Below are 21,000 nucleotides of genomic sequence, written 5' to 3'. Positions count from 1 at the left end.
TAGATCTAAACAAAAAGATGAATAATGTAACATGCCTTAAAATTTTCTTCATACCTCACCAAGAGTTAATGGGGTTACTCCAGATACAGTAGGATAAAAGGTAAGTGCAACAACTCGAGTAAGAAAGTCCAACTCGCCCTCCAGTTCTTCATAATCATATAATAATGCACGAGTAGATGCATCCTGAGAATGAAGACGTGCACCAGCTCCAGTGACAGCCGTGTCCTCTGCATTAACTGATCCTGGCAAAGGTATTAACATGTTTGTGCCATTTGCACATTTAGGTATAGATGCACCCTGTCAACAGAAATCAACTGCAATCATAAACTAGAAGAGTAAGGACACTCTGGAAAATACTAACAATGAATACACAGTTGCCTGTCATAAAAAGGATCCTGCTTATAATCCAGTCAAGTAATCCACATTTATTACAAGGATAATATGTATATAGTTTCCTACACCACTAACAAGAGCCCACCCGGAATATTTGTATAGAATATCTAAGAGCAAAATAAGTATACAGAACAAGTCATGTTCAATTACTAGGAGCAGTGAAGCACCAAATAGATGATAACCTCCTCAGCAAAGCCTCTGGTTGTGTTAACCACTTATCATATGTAGTGCCAAATGGAAGACAAAACAAGGACTAATGCACCATGAACATAAATAAACATATTAGGGATTACCAACATAGCAATTGGCATAGAAAGATAATAATTGAAGGAGATAGATATAGACGGATAGACCTTTATATTTTGTGGATGGGGAAAGGAGATCAGTTTAGAAATCATTCCATAACCAAGGGATTGGAAAATGGAAAAAGAATATATAACAGGAAATGAAAGACAACAAGGGAACAGGGGGAAAAAAGGAAGAAGAAAAAGCAAACAACTTCTAGCCACATGGTTAAGCATCAGTCAATATATATCACAAATAATATCTTGAAGCTCCAGAAATGTTGTCTCCAGTAAACCAGGTGCAATTCCGACCCCGATTTTTTGCGCTCACAAATTAAAATGAATACAACATATCAGGCCAATAACCCGCCATGTGAGATGGGCTATATAAATTCTAGCTTGCCAATCATTTCTATCTATGGCCTTATCTTTTGTAAGGTTCTTAACTCATATCATACCAAGTGTCTCTGGCCAAATTTTCCTTGGTTTCCCCTACCTCTTTGCTAGATACTTGTTCTATTTCATCCACACCTCTCATAGGAGCCACTATTGTCTTCTTCTCACATCAAAAAACCATATAAATTGTGTCCCAGACATATCATCTTTAACAGGAGCCACACCAACAATGAAACAAATAACCACATTCCTAAATTTTTGTCTTTTCTTCTATAGCCACACATCCATCTTAACATCCTCATCTTTGTTACATTCATATTTGCACATATTAGTGCTTTACAGCCCAACATCCTATGCTATATAAGCTGGCTTTATGGCTATCTTATAAAAACTTTAACTGAATCTTACAATCACATAAAATGTCAAATGCACTTTTCCATTTTTACCTCCTTTGCCTTTGAGTGTATGCCTATTTTTTTTAGGGACCTGTTAAAATGTAACCAATAATAACCCAAAAAATTAAAAGAACTTGAGAAAACAATAAAACACCCCATTAGCTATCTGCCATAAAACGATACATTAAAACAAAACCTCTCAAGTCTCATTAGCTATTCAACATAAAACCCTAAACCCTAAAGTGAGAAAGGAGAAAGGATTGAAAGAGATCCAATAACAGAAAGGAGAAAGGTTTTAGTATGATTGTCATTGGAGAATTTGTTTTTGTCAATATGAAAGCATAAAGAAGATGATATTGAAAGCTTGCATGAAGGAAATGATGAGGAAGAAGACTTTGAACTTAGTCTTGATAAGGAATGAGAAATAAGTGTAATTTTAACTTATAAAGATTTGAGACAATGATTCATGTTGATGTTTTGTTATGTTAGATAATTTAAATATTACTTTTGATTTGTTAATTTGCAAATTGTATGTCTACTTGCTTGTCATTTTATAATAATATAGTGTTGGTTATTTGTTATGTATGATTTTATAAGTTTGTATTTGTTGAGAATCTGTATTATTGTACTAGCTTAGGTGCTGTATATAGTAGTTGTACCTAACTTAGTAGTTGTATATAGTAGAAATTATAGCAGGTTAGTATAAATACTTGTAACCTCTATCAGTAGATCTGAATTAGTTTTTCCCTCTAATTTCTCTTTCCTCTCTTCTTTTCTCTCAGTTCTGCATATAATTTCATAGCATTTACCCCTTTATAGTTATAGATACATATTGAAAATAATGATGTATAAGTATTTTTATGCAGATTTTTAATAAATGTGTGTTTTTCATCCCAAAGGCTTGCACCTACACCTCATGCCTAGGCTCCAAGCGCCTATTGCACCTTAGTGCACCTTGAGCCTTTGACAGTTATGAAGATGGGGCATTGGGGCATACCTAGGGGATGAGGACGAGGCACCGCATAAGTCCACCCCAAGGATTTAGGGTGGTTTTTGTTCCAAGCAAAAAGGTGGGAAAGAGAATATGTGAGGAGACTAGATAAAGTACATTTAATTAACAAAAGTCTCCTGTGCTTTGATAAATACTGCCCATTCCAAGAAGCCATTACCAAATGACTCCCTAATCTCTCAATAGCACTAGTCCATTCAGTGTTGACTTTAAAAGTTGCCCCATGTGGAAGACAAAATACATAGTATAATGGGCCTAACCTATATCCTGGCAAGGGAAAAAAAAATAAGTCTTCACGTTAATGATAGAGGTTGATGCAAGGGTGGTGTAAACCCCAAGAAGAAGCCTTTTGACACCCACTCACAAACACCAAGAACTTCACTAAAGAGACAAAATGAATCAAAGATTGCCATTTTTGCCCAATCCCAACCTCCCAATGAGGAATTACCAAAACACATCCTCAGCTTTGCCTTCTACAAGTATAGAAGAAACATTACCTCACCAACACCGAGAACTTCACTAAAGAGAGACAAAATGAATCCAAGATCACCACTTTTGCCCAAAAATCAGCTTCTCAATCACTAAAGGATATCCCAACACACATTGTCACAAGCCTTCTCCACATCAAGCTTATAGATAGGGTTCCAAAGCATTAGACTTAAGCTGAGAATCCAGAAATTTTTTATCAAAAAACACAACATCAACAATTTGGAAACTCCATAGAGGCATTATGGGATCAGACAACCCAGAACCTTCTTTGTTCTAGAAGACTCAGTTCTGATAGAATTTTGTACACACTTCCTAAGACACTGATAAGAAGTCTTTCAAATCCTTGGCTCTCCCCCGACCCCCCTTAAAGATCAAAGAAAAGAACAAAGCATAAAAGCTCTTCTAAAAGCAGCTAGAATAACAAATTTCTTCAATTGCACTCCAACAACGCCGAAAAAGGGCGTGAGTGCCAAGCACTCTGTCTGCCCTCATACTATTCAACAGTTCTATATTCACTCAATCAAGAGGGAGTTAAACTACACACCTGGGAGAGGATGTGTATAATTTTCCTTATAATTGTAAATTCCAGACTTGGGCCCAGAAAAAAAGAAGAACCAGGGCACAACTGCACACTATAGTCAGAAAATAAAGCAAACTTCCTTTTTAAGACTTGAATAAGTAAGATCGCCACCTCCTTTTAGCACAGGAAATATAATGCTAGCAAGCATGGATCCAAAATTCCAACTAATACATGAAATTAGCCACACCTCAAGGACAAGTTTAAGCCCATCCAAGTAGCGCCCCGTCCTGACATCAACTGTTGATGGAAAAGTTGAATCATCTGCACCATGTGAAATAGTGAGAAGAAGTTGGCAGGCATGACAAGGCTCCCCGAGATAGATAAACATTTCAATAACATCTGCACCCTGTGGGCACACCTGTAGAATGGACCATCATGTAAGTTCCGATTGACATATTTCAGTACAAATAACAAACAAAGGAAACATACAAGTAGAAGAATATATTTCATCATAATAGATGCGAGACTAGTGATTAGTTATAATATGATCCCCTTGATGACAGAAAGAAATTTTGCAGTACCCAGATTAGGTCTTTCTTCTTGAAACTAAGAAGACTTGCTCCATCATCAGAAGCTTGAAATATGTTGGGAACAGGCTTAAGCAGGCAAGCAGATTCCCGAGATGGCACCTGTAATGATCAACATGAATATTAAACAATAGCTTGTTGTAACATTGAAACATCAAAAATCAAGAAGACATGTCATTTGAATTAATATTTTCCACAACAACAGCGTCATACCTTAAAAGTAATTAAATGAAGTACAAAGACAAGGTGGAAGAAGATTAAAAAACAGCACAAGGAGCAAGAATGACCAGCTTTATATATTTACTAGCAGTTCAGCATGTTGTTCAAATATGTACCCAAAAGAGTCTAGTATAGCCAACTAATAAAAGGGCATCACCAATGCACAAGGCTCTCCACTTTGCAACGGTTGAAGGAAGGTCATCTTCATACACAACCTAAACCATGTTTTGCAAAGAGGCTGTTTTCATAACTCAAACCTTTGACCTTCAAGCCACAAAACAGCAACTTAATCATCACAACCAAAGCTAGCCCTCTTGAATAGCCAACTAAACAAAAATGAAAAATTGTACTGTTAATCATGAATCCTAGATTTTTGCAAAAGCAACAATACCTAAGTTTTCTCTCTTCATCTTTTATTGAGATATGGACAAATAGCATTTTAGTTCAAAATGACAAGTAATTGATGTGTAAAATACTATCATTTTGGTTCAGGAAAAGTCAATTTATAATGAATAGCTACTAATACATACTAGAAATCCTATACGGAATTTAAATAATTTTTTGTGATTATTCTAATTTATAATTTCTCAAACAAAGAAAGAAGGAAAATATTGACAAAAGAATCCCAAATTGGACTTGTTATTCTCAGATATACCTTATTTGAGTTAGTTTTTATAGATAATAGCATAATTTTCTTTTATTATTTTCATTCATTATTGGCAATTTCAACTATAAATGTTTCTATAACATTTTTGTATTATATCATACAACGCTATTCATGCAATTATATATTTTAAATATAAAAGTATAATTATACTATTTCATATTTACAATGGTTTACATTGTAATATAGATTGTATTTTAATTCATAAGTGAAATTTGAAATTTAAAATAAGTGCATCAGCTTATCATTAAAAAAATTCTGAACAAAAGCAAATAGCTGGGGAGCAATATCTTAAAATAGGTAAATGAAACTGTATTAGTAGTCCTATTTCCAAAATTTAAGTTGGAAGGATAGGCTATAAATGTTACTAATCATGTATCATGCAATGTGCCCATAGTTAAGATGGTAGAATGCAAAGTTAGACAAAAATAAGAAGTTTACTTCTCATGATCAATAATTTTAGACTTTTTTATATTTAATGTCAAATACAAAAGTTGGTCGAACAAACAATTCTATGATCTTACAAAAGAACAAAATAATAGTTTTTACTGACATAAAAATGATGAGACTGACATAAATCATGTCATATAATAGAGTGATATTTGAGGAAAACATACATGATAGGAAGAGAAAGAGAGAACTAAAAAACCAAGCTGCAAAGGTAATATTGAGAAATAAACAATGAAAGATGACACAGAATTACGAATATAAATTATTGTTAAAACAACAACATTAACAACAAAAAACTTCTAATGAAAGATCAAATGATGAAGTAATTCATTTCAGTCTAAGTACTATATGCAAGAAGCAGAATAAAATGCAAAGCACAATAAGAAGCATCAAACAAGAAATAATCCATTTAGTTAATTTGAGAAAATCCACAGGATAACATACATGTAAAGGTTGAATTGGAACTGATGGAAGATGCTTGAAAAGCCTCAACCCAAGAAACATCTCTAACTGCTTTTGGCGAGAGCTATCTACAACTGCATTTTTGTATCTCCTCTGCAGAGTGATTTTCATATTCTGTGCAGCAGAAAACTGTTTAAATTTGCCAGCTTCCTCGTTAAAAATGTTTAGAATTTGGCTGTGCATAGCTTTAGAACCAGTGTACAATGTCGCATGAATATCACCAGCAAGAAGGAAAAGATCAGCCAGCTGAGATACTGGTGACAAAATCGTTGACCTCTTGAACTCTTCAAATGTCATATCAAACCTCTTCCATGGCTTGTCTGGACATGGATGATTCCAGGTTGTTGTCCTAGTATTGTGATCAATATAATATGTTTTCCCTGTTACAGCATCAGATCTTTTTTCCCAGCCTGGTGGTAGTGGGGCAGTATATCCACAATAATTATTAATAGACTGATAACCAAATGCGAAATCACTATCAAGTGATATCCCTACCCGTCTACATTGCTCTACAAAAACTTGTAGAGAACCAAAGTAGCTAGCAGCATTGGTTCTATCCAAAGAATCTGCACAATTGAAACGTATAACTCCATTTTGATGTGTTCTCAAGCAGAATGCACCTTCAATATCACCATTAAAGATTATTTCACCACTGCAGTCCTTAATTTGCTGACGGGAAGGCAAATAATCGCCCTCACAAATGCCTATAGATATTGTGGGTGCCTTCAGTAGTTTCCATAATCCTTCAATTGTTAGTTGCTCACCTTTCAATTTTATACTGGCATGCCAATCATAGTTTCTCAAATCAACTCGAGTATTCGGAAGTTTTCCAGTTGATCTAATATAGTTGATGGATTCCTCAAAGTGTTGAACTAGAATGGATTCCGATCTTCCTTCTCCATTTCTAAGCAAGTTGATGCACACAATTGGAAGCAGAGAATTTTTCTTCTGATTAACACAAACAGCTACATCTAGGTTCTGTCCACTGTACCTCTTACTTAACCTCTGATAGTATTCTGCACTTCCTTTATAAGGAGCACAATCTGAAACATATATCTCTGCTTCTGCTGCAGTGATCTTTAATTCTGCACCCCACCAGATTGGGATGGTGCCTCGCCGCCAGATATAAGTATTGAAAGGAACACTTTGACCAGCCTTTTTTGGAATCCATACAAGTTGCTCACACTCGACTTCATTGCCTGTCAAATACAATCTTCAGAAGCTCCAACAGATTGATTTAATAAAATAATGAACAAACAAAAGATTGAAATCAAGAGAAGGGTGTCCCATTGCACGAGGCTCTCCACTTTGTGAGGATCAGGACAGTGTTGTTTCTGGATGCAGCCTTACTTGCTACTAAGGCTCACCCTTAGATCAATAGCAAGAGAAAAGCCAAAAATAAAAAAAAAAATCAATGGTAAAAGATGTGGGACATGGGTTTTACTTTTCTTTCTTTTTTTTCCCTTGGGGGGGGGGGGGGGGGGTGCTGTGCAGTATATGTTCTCGAGCACGTGAAAATGTTGAAAATCTGGAGAATAGAATATACAATATAATAATGATATACTACTATAACAAAACTATATGGCTCAATCATTAACCTCAAAATTATAGCAGGAAAAACGACTAGAAAGTAGAGAGGGTACTTTCATGGAAAACGCTAATCTTGTTTGCAAATACATCCTAATGGATTGCAATTACTCATGACCTTAACCAGATTAAGGCTGGAATGCTTTTTCCACTGTAAATATCTGAAGTGGGATTAATGAAGATTGAGATGAATAGAAAATGTACTTTATAGATGACACGGAGGTGACCATTGGAATAAATATATTCTTTATCCCCAATAAAGCAAAGTGGAGATGATCACTAGACCAGTACTAGGTTTCTTAGTTTCCTGCAATGGCATGATTAAATTACACAACATAGATGGTCTACTAAGATTTATTTGAAGCATATGTGAGAGTGATTGGGACAAAACTTGAGAGATTAGCCTCTCAATTCCATTATTTATAGGCTAATTACAATCAATGATGGAGCTAATTATGGAGATAATTACAGATCATGGGAATAATTACAGCCCAGCTAATTACTCGAATTATCATCTAATCATCAGTTGACTAAATACACATTCTATACATGGAAGAGAATAAATCTCACACTTCCCCTCAAACTGGAGCATATATGTCTTATGCGCCAAGCTTGTTACAAATATAATTTATCCGAGGACCCCTGCGTGACTTTGTGAAGGCATCTGCTAGTTGATCATTGGAGTTGACGAACTCAGTGACAACAACACTTTTAGCTAGTTCTTCTTTGATAAAGTGATAGTCAATCTCAATATGCTTGGTCCTTTCATGAAGGCAATATGGCGTGCAGCTTGATTGTCACACACAAGTTTCATGGGAGACGTTCCACACAACTTTAGTTCTTAAAGAAGTTGCCAGAGCCATATAAGCTCACATGTTGCATTAGCCATGGCTCGGTACTCTGCTTTGGCACTTGACCTTGCTACCACATTCTGCTTTTTACTTTTCCAAAAAATCAAATTACCTCCGATCAAAACACAATACCCTGAAGTAGATCTTTGATCAAGGGGAGATCTTCCCAGTCAGCATCTGAATAGCACCAAATCTCTTAATGTCCCCTATCCTCATAGAGCAATCCTTTCCCTAGTGCACTCTTGATATACTTTAGAATACAGAGAGCAATATCCCAGTGGAGTCACATGGGGAGTTGAGAAACTGATTGACCACACTCACAGTGAAAGAGATGCCTGGTCTTGTTACTGTGAGATAATTCAGTTTTCCCACCAGTCTCTGATATCTCCTAAGGTCTGACAATGGCTCCCCCTGACCTGGTAGGAGTTTGGCGTTAGGATCCATTGGAGTGTCGACTAGTTTGGAATCTAATATACCAGTTTCTTCCAGGATATCCAACACATACTTTCTCTGTGATATAGAAATACCATCTCTTGACTAAGCCACCTCAATACCCAAGAAGTATCTAAGTTGCCCCATATCTTTTGTCTGAAAATGTTTGAACAAGAATTCCTTTAGTTGTTATATGCCTACCTGATCACTCCCGGTGATGACAATGTCATCTACATAAACCACAAGATAGATGCATTGTTACGATGGTAAGTGTCGATAAAAAACATAGTGATCGACTTCACTCCGCGTCATTCCAAAGGCCTGAACCACAGTACTAAACCGACTAAACCATAATTGCGAAGATTGTTTCAATCCATAGAGTGATTTACAAAGTTTGCAAACTAACCCAAACTCTCCCTGAGCAACAAACCCAGGTGGTTGCTCCATGTATACTTTTTCCTGCAAGTCACCATGAAGGAACGCATTTTTAATATCAAGCTGGTGGAGTGACTAATGATGCATAGCAACCAAAGAAAGGAATAAACGAACAAAGGCTATCTTGGCTACCGAAGAGAAGGTATCACTGTAATCTAGCCCGTAGATCTGAGTATACCCTTTAGCAACCAAAAGTGCTTTGAGGCGATCAATAGTTCCATCAGGGCCACTCTTGGGAGTAAAAATCCATCAACACCCAATGATAGTCTTCCTGACGGGAGAGGAAGCAAGTCCCATGTCACATTAGAGTGCAAGCTTCCATCTCATCAAGCATAGCTTGGCACCAACCAAGATGGGATAAAGCTTCACCTATATCTTTAGGAATAGGGATAGAAGAAAGACTCGAAACAAACGTACAATAGATAGGTGATAGGCAATCATACTTTAAAAAAATGATAAATAGGGTGAGGATTGAGAGTAAACAGTTTACCTTTGCGTTGGGCAATAGGGAGACTATCTATGTCCAGATCCATGGAAAGAGGGACGTCTGGTGGAGAGAGTGAGTCCACATGGGTTAGGGTAGTCGGTGGGCTAGCACCGGTAGCAGGACGAGGACAACGATGGTAAGTGAGAAAAGGAGGATCGGTGGAAGAAGAAACAGGCAAATCCTCTAAAGACGAGGAAGGAGAATAAAAGGGAATGTGCAAAATCTTATCAATGCGTTGCAAGTCAGGTTGAGCAACTGGAAAGAAGGACTGTTGTTCAAAGAAAGTAACATTAACAGACATGATGTATTTGTGTAACTCAGTAGAATAACATTTGTATCCCTTCTGTAACCCAGAATAGCCCAGGAAAATGCATTTAAGAGTCTTAGCAACAAACTTATCATGTCCAAGAGAGAGAGAATGCACAAAACAAACACAACCAAAGGCACGAAGGGGAAGGAAAGAAAGCGGCTAAGTAGGAAACAAAATACGATGAGGGATTTGATCATGTAGAACAAAAGAAGACATGTGATCAATAAGATAACAACTGTCTCACCTAGAATTTAGAAGGAAGATTAGCATGCAATAATAGAGTTCAGGTAGTCTCAATCAAATGACGATTTTTCCTTTCAGCGACGTCATTCTATTGTGGAGTATATAGACAAGAAGATTGATGTAAAATGCCATGGGTAGCCATAAATGTTGTAAATTGAGAGGAGAAATATTCTGGAGCATTATCATTACACAAGGTACAAATGGTTTTGCCAAACTAAGTCTTTATTTCAACACAAAATGTGTGAAATATGGAAAAAAATTCTGAACGACTTTTCAATAAGAAGAGCCAAGTACAACGAGAATAGTCGTTAATGAAGGTAGCAAAGTAAAAAAAAAAAACAAAGTAGATTGAACACGACTAGGACCCCATACATCCATGTGAATAAGAGAGAAAAGGGACTCAGCTCTATTGGAGACGCGACAAGGAAAATGACTACGAGTGTGCTTTCCACCTTGATAGGGTTCACAATTGAAAACAAATAAAAAAGATAAACTTGGAACCAATTTCTTGAGTTTAGAGAGACTTGGGTGACCAAGGCGATGATGGAGGAGCTCGAGAGAGGAGATACCGGTACAAGCTACCGGTGAACTAGGCGCAGCTAGATGGTAGTGACCCCGTAACTCATGCCCGACACCAATCTTCCGCCCTATACCCTGGAATACACAAATAGAGTTAGGAGTGAAGGTGATTGAGCAGTTAAGGGTTTTAGTGAGCTGGCTAACTGAAATCAAATTAAAAGGACTACTAGAGACATATAAAACATAATTTAAAGATAAAGCCGAGGTGGGTGTAGTTTGGCTTATCCCATCAACTGCAATTTTGGTGCCGTCAACAAGGGTAACAGTGGCCAAGGTATCAGAATAGGTAAGCGAGGAGAAAAAAAATTCATTACCACACATATGATCAGTGGTGCCAGAATCTATAATCCAAGGACCAAGAGATGGGCCTTTAGTAACGCAAGCAACAGGATTACCCGGGTGAGACTATTGTGTGGCCTGGAATTTCAAAAAAGCATCATACTCAGTTGCAGACATAGGTATCAACTGCAAACCCGGTAGAGATAAGGTAGGACTAGAATTACTTTGAAATGCATTAGCTGCACTGGTAGATGATACTGACAAAATAGCTGGCCGACCATATTTCTTCCAGCATTTTTCCTCAAGATGGCGCATTTACTTGCAAAAGGTACAATGTGGACGTGGGCGACTATTATTACGTCCTTTGTTTCCTCCTAAATTGGAGGCTTGAGATACAAGAGCTGAAGATTCAGCTAAAAGAACAACAGTAGAGAAAGATGACACACCATGCGGAACTGTCATGTTCAACAACCTTTTGAAAGAGTCCTTCATGGTAGGATTAGTGGAGTTGGTTAGGATTTAATGCCTAATAGCATCAAATTCCAGTTTCGATCCAGAAAGAGTAATAATCATGAAAAACTTCTCTCTTGGGGCAATCTGTTCGGTGCAGGTCGCAGTAAGAGGAAGAAGAGCATCAAATTCTTGCATGAGTGAGCGAACCTACCTCAGATAAGATTCCATGGATGTCTCTTGCTTGAGATTTTTGATATTGGAGACCACAGTATACAAGCATTGGATATCATTTGTATATCACTCTTCGGCATCCTTCCATACGTCAACAAAAGTTTCAAAAGGAGCGAAAGAGTTGCAAGATTGATAGATCAATGGACTGCTATAGGATGTTGCATAACTGAGCATCAACTTGTTCCCATCTAACCCGATTGGTTGCCGACACATTTTCAGCCTGTGGTAAGATGATCAGCTTGGCCTTGTCCTTTAAACCACATTTTGACAGAGGCTACCCATGGGAGATAGTTGGCAGACCCTATCAACTTGATAGTGGTGATGTTGGGTGTCCCCAGATTGGAGGCAACAAAGGTTTGAGAGGCAGCAAAGGAATCAGATGCTGAAACGAAAGCACTAAAGGCAGAGACGGTGTCACTGAGGTCAGACATGGCGAGGGTTTTGACAAAGGAGATGGGCTCAGAGGGTGTCAGAGGTCCAATCTAGAGTGGCCAAAGGCGAGACAACAACAAACATGCCTACATGCACCAGCACATGGCAATGTAAGTGGTCAGCATGCGGTGGCATGTGGGGCACATGGCTTTGTCGATGGCTGCGCGGCACCAAGGGTCGACCAATTTGGAGATTCCAAGGACGATGGTATGGTTGGTTTTTCAAAAATAACACTAGACAATGTGCCAATAAGTTCGACTAGTTGCGGGTAGAAGAAAAACTAGGGTTTGAGTTCCGTTGGAAATATAGACACATCGGGGGATTTTTTAGGGTTTTCTCAACACAAGCTCTGATATCATGTGAGAGTGATTGGGAGAGAAAACTTAAGAAATTAGCCTATCAATTCTATTATTTATAGGCTAATTACAATCAATGATAGAGCTAATCATGGAGATAATTACAGCCTAGCTAATTACCCTAACTATCATCTAATCATCAGTTGACTATATACACATTCTATACATAGAAGAGAATAAATCTCATAAATCTCACAGCATATATTTAAAACAAGAAAAGGCCAACAGAAAGATAGCATAAACTAAAAGATAGAGCATGTAGAAAAGAAAACATGGTGAAAGTTGATGGCCCGTATGTGTTATGCTAGCATTTAAACCTATTGCCAATGCACCCCAGATGGCTTTTGCCAGGGAAATTTGGGTCAGTGGACAAAGTTTTCCATTGAAGGACATGAGAGAAATTTAATTTTGAGGATGCTTTTGATTCTTTTACCAGCCAAGGCTGCCTTGACAATAGGACAAACCTAAGATAACAGGACCTTTGACAATGTTAAATAATTCAACTACATTACCTGTGCTAAAACATGAATTCAAGCCCCTTGCCAAGTATCGAGTACCAGGATGAAGCCTACTCCTACGAGCAATAAGAGCAACAATTCCTTCTTGCTGTCCTAAGCTTCCAAAGCCCCGACATTCTGCGAAACCCTATGATAGTTATCAAGCAAGTGGACATTATGACATGCTGATTTATATTTTAATAACAACAGAATATGAGGTGGCATTTTCAACACAGGGATGGCGCTCATCCAACTGTGAAACTTTCATTATTTGACAAGCATTTAACTGCAAAACTAAAAAACAACAAATGTTATATAAGGCAATTTTTAGAAATTTAGATAGGATAACAGGGTGCAAATGAAAAAAAAACCATGAATACATAACTCCTCTCTCAGAAAATTATACATCAAGATATGTTTTGAGCATAAAAATGCAAATTAATGCAGTACAAAAACTCAAATTAATGATTGAAAACAATTATCATTGCAAGGTAATAATCAACACACAGAGTGACCGCAACAGATCATTTATAGAGAAGCCACCAGGCCAGTTCTCAAGATGCATTAATCCAGTAAAAGAATAACTTAAGATAGGAAGAAAAACCAAAACCTGCAGAAGAATGACACAATGCTGTGGCAGACCAATATTTTTGAAAGGCGTTGAAAACCACCCATTCCAGACAAACTCATGGTCAGGCTGATGCAAAGGCATACGGCTTGGAAAAGGCCTAGTAACGTCCCTGATTTCACAAAAGTAGTGCTTTCCATCAATATCAAGCTCTGTCAATTCTTGAACATTCTTCATTTCAGCTTTGCCCTGGGGTTGAGGATTCTGAAGTGGAATTTTGATCCATTGGGTCTCAGTCACAGTGTATACAGTCCCTCCACCAGGCAAATTTGGAATGCTAGGAGTCACCCTTGTAGCAATAAGAAGTAACCCAAAACTGCCCAGGGCTGCATATCCCAATATTGCCCTGGCATAAGTTACACTCTTGCAAAGCCATTTTGATCCATTGGTGACATAATCTAAAGCTTCACTTTGGGAGCTAAAGACATCATAACCCAGTGTCCCACAATAGCGAAGTGCTCCAGTTGTTGGGTCAACATAAATCACCTGCGTGTCACTTCTAGAAGACAAGCTGGAAACAATATAAGTTTCACCAGAATCCAGTGTAACCACAACAACAGATGTGTCCCGGAATTGATTGGCTGCAACAAAACATCAAACACCTACGTGAAAAGAAAATAGCAAGCATAACATATGCATATCATAAGTACTCTAAAGTTGATGCCAAAACAAAGTCTAAGTCAGGAAATCACATCTTGCTTCACTAGTGACAAAAAACAGAAGATGTTTCACAAGTAAAGAAGCTATGAGAAAGAAGAATATAAGTTGAAAGATATGGGAGAGGCTGTAACTTTGTGAAGATCAAAGAAAGCTCAACCAAAAAGAAAGGAATAGTTACATGATGAAGAGTACACAAAAATAGGAACCAGATGATGTTGTTTTGGTCTCATTGCTAATTGCATACAAAGGTAATTGAGGACAGTAGGGGGCTGTTTAGTTGTGGAAATGATTTCCAGGTTTCTATCTCCAATTTTCTATAAAATCTCTAGTTTTCATTTTCTAGAACACATTCAAATGTTAAAAATACAGAAACTAATTTCCAATCTAGGAAATTAGAACATGTGTTCAAAAAAAGAAAGATGTTTTAATTTTTTTTATGTAACTTGTGTTAAGAGAATGAGATGAAGATGATTTGTGGAAAAATTTAAAAAAACCACGTTTTCTAAAACTCCAAGCTAACAAGGGAAACTTAGAAAACTCATCTTAGTAGTTTTCCAAGATTAGTTCAATTTCGGAAAACCGGGTGTTTTCCAAATCTCCATTTTCCAATTGGCAAATTTTTGCATTTGAACAAGTTTTCTAATTTTCCTTTTTCTCTGGAGTAATTTCCAGGAAAACTGGGGCAGTTTTCCACAACTAAACAGAGCCCCTAGTGTTCCAGAATGGAGCAGACAGGCTTGCCAGAAACAGACTTTGACAGCAAACAGCTGGGTTTAAAGAATGGTAAGAATTTCATGCCTATTGTTGTTACATGTTGCAAATCACATGCTACTATACGTTATTGTATTATTTTGCATTAATTGATTGCATAAATGATATATGACCATTTCTTGTTGCACTTTCAGTCATGTAAGGCCTCATATACAGGTGGATTGCCTTGAGGAGGCATTGAACTAAAAGTTTCTATAGGCCATAGGCTAGCCTAGATGTCTGAATTCAAAAATAGCATGTAATTCCGTGTTGCATCATTGGCACATGTAGAAATTAGTGAAACCAAGCAGGAGAAATTCTCAATCTAAAATCATATATCAATCCATAGAATACATGCCCTATTAATAAAGAAGAGAATACACTTACAGGAAAGTCTAAGAAAGGAAAAAAAAAATATATTCTACATAACATACAAGGAAACTATATGTACAACAATGATTTAGGAAACATAATCACATCCTAACAGTTGGAAAGAATCCACCATATCTGTAATAACAGCTTGTGGATCTCGATATCTTCCAACACTCCCCCTCAAGCTAGTGACTGGTGAATGAATATCTATCATTTCCAGCTTGCTTATAAGTGCTTTAAGCCTCTTAATAGGCACAAATTTTTTTAATACATCTGCAATCTGATTTGCTGAAGTGACAAAGGGTATGCAAACTTCCTTGGATTCCAATTTTTCTTTAATAAAATGATGATCAATCTCCAGATGTTTGGTCATGCCATGTTGTACAGGATTGTGTGCAATGCTGATAGCAGACTGATTGTCGCAACACAACTTCATAGATCCATTACAAGATATCCTCAAATCTCCATGCACTATCTTTAGCCATGGTAGCTCACATAGACCTAAAGCCATCGCTCTAAACTCAACATCTGCACTAAACCGGGCCACCACATTCTATTTTTTACTTCTCCAAGGCACCAAGTTACCCCCAAGAAAGACACAGTATCCTGTAGTTGACCTCATATCTACCAATGAGCCCCCATACTCAGCATTCGTATATCCTACCACTTCCATTTCCTTTCACGGTCTGAACAACAAGCCTTTTCCAGGAGTGACTTTAAGGTAGCATAGCATTCTTCTCACCGCTTGCATATGCTCCTCAGTGGGATTATACATAAACTAACTCACCAAGCTAATTGCAAATGCGATATCAGGCCTAGTGTGAGATAAGTAAATCAGTCATCCCACTAATTGCTGATACCTTCCTTTCTTCATAGCCGGGTTATCAGAATTTCCCAATTTTAGATTAGGCTCTCTACAGGAGTGCATGTTGTCCAACCACCAAGCATCCCTATTTCCTTCAGCAGATCCATGGCATATTTCCTTTAAGAAAGAAAAATACCATCTTTAGAGTAGGCCACTTTTATCCCCCAAAAATATTTGAGCTTACCCAGATCTTTGATATCAAATTCGCGAGCTAGATCTTTCTTTAGTTGTTGCTCCTCAATGTCATTTCCTGTAACAATGATATCATCTACATATACCAACAAAGCAGTCAAACTACCTTTCTGTGAGTGCTTGATAAAGAAGGTATGATCTCCCTTACTTTGCTTGTACCCCATAGATTTCATAGCCTTCAAAAAGCTGTCAAACCAAGCCCTTGGAGACTGTTTCAATCCATAAAGAGCTTTCTTCAACTTGCAAACCTGCCCTGCAACACCCTTATTAAACCCCAGGGGTGGTTCCATAAAGACTTTCTCTTCTAGATTACCATGCAAGAAAGCATTTTTAACATCCAATTGCATCAATTGCCAACCATAACAACTGGATAAGGATAGAAGGATTCTTACAGTATTCATTGTTGCCACTAGTGCAAAAGTCTCCAAATAATCAATGCATAGGTTTGAGTATATCCTTTGGCTACCAACCTTACTTTATATCTTTGTAAAGTGCCATCAGCATTATACTTAACATTGAATACCCACCTACAGCCCACAGGTTGCACCCCCTTTGGTTTGGGCACCAAGTCCCATGTATGATTTTTCTCTAGGGCCCTCATTTCTTCTTGCATAGCATATACTCAATTCTGATCTTTTAATGCCTCGTCCAAAGTCTTAGGAATGACTATAGAGTGAAGGGAAGAGATGAAACATTTATGCTTAGGAGACAAGTGATGATAGGAAATCCAGTTGGCTATAAGGTGTTTAGGACAGCTTCTAACTCCCTTTCTAATGACAATAGGTAGGTCTAAGTCAGTGTGATCAATAGTAGGTGAAGGTTTAATTGACTGAGAGAATTCCATACCTGACTGTGGAGAGGAAGTTGGTTCTTGTTGAGCACACTGAGTAGGCTGATTCCTTCTTTTATATACATAAGGTGACCCTCTGAACCTTGTAGGAGAATCCAAAATTAATGGAGGTATCTCTTGGGATGTTACCCTTGTAGGAGCTGAGCTTGAGTTAAGATGAATAGGAGAGGAACAAGTGGGAAAAGATGAATCAATGGCAGTGGGCAGGGAATCAGAGGTACCATTAGATTGAGTGGAAGATGGGGATGGCTGAAAAATTGATTCCAACATGGGCAAGACCTAGTCACCACCTAGACTCTCCCCTTGGTGACCAGAAGCAGAAGGACGAAAGAAAGCTTGGTTTTCAACAAAGGTGACATCCTTAGAGATAATATTTTCCAAGTAGAAAGATAGTAGCATTTGTATCCCTTCTGAGTGGAAAAATATCCCAAGAAAACACAACGAAGGGCTCGAGGATCAAATTTGTCCTAGTGTTGCTTAGAGACATGCACAAAGGCTACACACCCAAAGACTTTAAGGGAAAGAGGTGAATGGAGAGTAAGATGTGGAAAATGAGTGGTGAGACAGTGAAAAGGACTAACATTGCCAATTACTCGAGAGGGGACCCGATTAATCAGGTGAGTAGCAATAAGCACTGCCTCACCCCAAAAATTTTCAAGGAACAAAACTCTGATGCAAAAGAGCCTGAGTCACATTGAGAAGATGCCTCATCTTTTCCTCAGCAACCCCATTGCTGAGGGGTGTCAACATAAGAGGATTCGTGGAGAATGCCTCTTTGCTGAAAAAAATGATTTAGGGTTTGATTAAAATAATCTCGAGCATTGTCCGTTCTGAATTTTTGAATGGAGACTCCAAATTGGTTAAGGATCATCATATTAAAAGATTGCAAGACACTACTAAGGGCTGATTTTTCCTTTAATAAGTAGATTTTTCCTTTAATAAGTAGACCCAAGTCATGCGAGTGCAATCATCGATGAAAGACACAAACCATCTAGCCCTCGAACAATTGAAAGTTTTTGAGGGGGATACATCAGAATGCACCAATGAAAAAGGAACAAGGATAATTTGTGACTAATAGCATAGGGAACTCTATGATGTTTGGATATTTCACATACATCACAATGAAAATTGCTAACATTAAGACCATGAAAGAGGATAGGAAACATAGATTTCAATAAAGGAAAAGGAGGATGCCCAAGTCGAAAATGATTAAGCCATACATCCTCTTTGTTGGAATCGAATTGAGACACATGGGAGAGAATCGACTGTTCTCCTGCAGAGAAATCATAGGGTTGCTGCTACTGCAAGAAGTATAGCCCCTTGCGTGCCTCGTCCTCCCCATTGTCAAGTCTTGAAACACAATCATGGGGTGAAAAGATCACACGACAATTTAGGTCTTGGGTTAATTTATAGACTGAAAGAAGATTGGTAGAAAGGCAAGGAACATAAAGAACTTGTTGCACTTAGAAATTAGGGGTAAGACTCACTTTATCATGCCCAACAATAGGAACAAGGTGGCCATTGGCTACTGTAATATTTCTAAAACTGTTCAAGGGTTCATTTGTCTCAAAAAAATGTAGGTTTGGAGTCATATGATCAGTTGTTCTAGAATCCAAGATCCATAACTCATTCCTAGGTATTTTAGAGGCAATAAAACTCTCAAAATTTAGGCACATACCTGAATTCCTTCGCACTGTGCTTTACTTTAGCATTTTGGCTCTTCTAACACTCTTTTCCTTAATGCCTGTTGGCTCTAGCACTGTGCTCTTTGCTTTTAGTCTTGCTAGCTATGAAACTTCAACATCAACTGCAAAAGCAGAATTTCCACGCCCACCAATCACTTTCTACGGAAGTCATATAAGGCTTCCTCCGTCGACTCTTCTGCAAAGAAAGCCCAACCCTCCTCTCACTTTACTTTAGCCGAGAGATCTCAATCTCCTTGAAAGAGTGAGGTGCATTGCCTTGACTGCTTTCATTGCCCGTATCCGGACAATGCCACCCCGCGCATAAAACTCTTGACTATATTAGCATTAGCTGCTTATCCCCTCCTCAAGCCGGATTTATACCGTCCCTTCCCCAAAACCTTAAGTCAGACTTAGCTGCATTGTCTCGGATTCGCCCCTATCCTCCGATTCTTTTCTTAGCAGCGCATCTTCTGGTGTCGGAACACCGGGTGTTCTCATACCCAACAGACTGAGCGGCATTGCCACCTTCCTGGCTAAGAAGCATGAATCTCCTTGAAGATTCTACAAGAAAGACTACAACTTACTGATTTCCTTGCTGATGTCCTCAAGTTTCAGTCTTCCCGAAGCAGTGGAGTCCATAACCTCCTCTCTCCCAGCAGTATTTTCTCCTTCGTTAGTGGTTAGGTAGGCTCTTGTGGGTTGTTTGGACTGCAACTTACTAGTCTCCTTGGGTCCACCTCCCATCTTGTTCAAGACTGCTTCTTTTCCATGCAATCGAAAGCATGTCTCGCGTGTGTCTAGGTTTCTTGCAAAATGAACACCACAAGCTATCCCTACCTTGTTTCACTGAAGAATGCTCCTCGCCGTGGGATGATTTAGGCCATGCCCCCTGCATTCTGTTAGAAATCATAGCAAAACCCTCCATATGATTATCACTAAGCATGGCAATCCTTCTATGTTCTTCACTCCGAACTATGAAGTAGGTCTCATTTAAGGATGGCAGTTTGTTGCGGCTAAGGATTTGTGCTCTAACTTGATCAAAATCAATGTTGAGCCTAACCAAAAATTCTACTATTTTATCCCTTTCAAGAATAGAGGTTATAATGATAGTATCTTCACCATACACCAGCTTAATGTCGTGGTAGTGATCTAACTCAAGCCAAAAACCATTCATTTTGTTATAGTATTCCGTCACACTCATAGCCCCTTGTCTTGTGCTACGAATTTTGGTCTTGATCTCATAAACAACAGATGCATCTTGCACCTTAGAGTATGTCCTTTTTACCATCTCCCATATATCCCTAGTTGTAGATAAAAACACGTAATTTTTACTTATCTCGGGCTGCATTGATGCCCACAACCATGACATTAACATGGAATCTTCAATGTCCCAACCTGTAAACAAAGGATCTGATGACTTGGGAGTTGTTCCAATAAGGTGAGAGATCTTCCCCCTTCCCTTCAAAAAGGTCCTCACCAGTTGAGACCATTGGAGGTAATTGCTACCATCCAATCGATATAATGGATGCATGTTGGGTAACTCGCCAGGAGATGCACCTCCAACTGCAAGTACAGTCAACACCGTCTCCTTTGCTAGCGTGGAAGATGTAGCCTCTATGATTTCCGACATTCTGGAAATAATCGAGAAGAAGCAAAAGGCAAACAAAGGGAATGACTACTGGAAGGACACAGCAAAGAACAGGCAATGAAGGTCGAGGGAAAAACAAAAAACAATTTTAGAATTTCCTTAGGTTTTGCTCTGATACCATGTAGAAATTAGAGAAACCAAGCAGGAAAAATTCTCAATCTAAAATCATATATTAATCCATAGAATACATGCCCTATTAATAGAGAAGAGAATTGTCACAGTTATGGAATGTGACAATAATAATTCTTCTAATTCGATGTGTATTGGAAGAGATAGCTGAAGAATTGTGGGAGGAAAGGGAGAGATTGGA

General features: G+C 38.2%; 1 protein-coding gene across 11 annotated transcripts in view; it reads right to left on the bottom strand.

The window, feature by feature from the left end:
• Nucleotides 1-21,000, bottom strand: part of LOC127788503 (probable phosphoinositide phosphatase SAC9) — a 49,946-nt gene that overhangs the window by 13,034 nt on the left and 15,912 nt on the right. For all 11 annotated transcript variants that reach the window (XM_052316862.1, XM_052316858.1, XM_052316861.1 and 8 more), the window contains 6 exons: nucleotides 13,651-14,249; nucleotides 13,056-13,188; nucleotides 5,851-7,067; nucleotides 4,068-4,175; nucleotides 3,734-3,904; nucleotides 55-297 (listed from right to left, as the gene is read on the bottom strand). In XM_052316862.1, the coding sequence (XP_052172822.1) occupies nucleotides 55-297; nucleotides 3,734-3,904; nucleotides 4,068-4,175; nucleotides 5,851-7,067; nucleotides 13,056-13,188; nucleotides 13,651-14,249 (2,471 nt within the window). The remainder of the gene's footprint in view (nucleotides 1-54; nucleotides 298-3,733; nucleotides 3,905-4,067; nucleotides 4,176-5,850; nucleotides 7,068-13,055; nucleotides 13,189-13,650; nucleotides 14,250-21,000) is intronic.

Source organism: Diospyros lotus, chromosome 13 (genome assembly GCF_014633365.1).
Source record: "Diospyros lotus cultivar Yz01 chromosome 13, ASM1463336v1, whole genome shotgun sequence".
NCBI classification, from domain to species: Eukaryota; Viridiplantae; Streptophyta; class Magnoliopsida; order Ericales; family Ebenaceae; genus Diospyros; species Diospyros lotus.
This window is presented reverse-complemented; position numbering and strand designations above follow the sequence as displayed.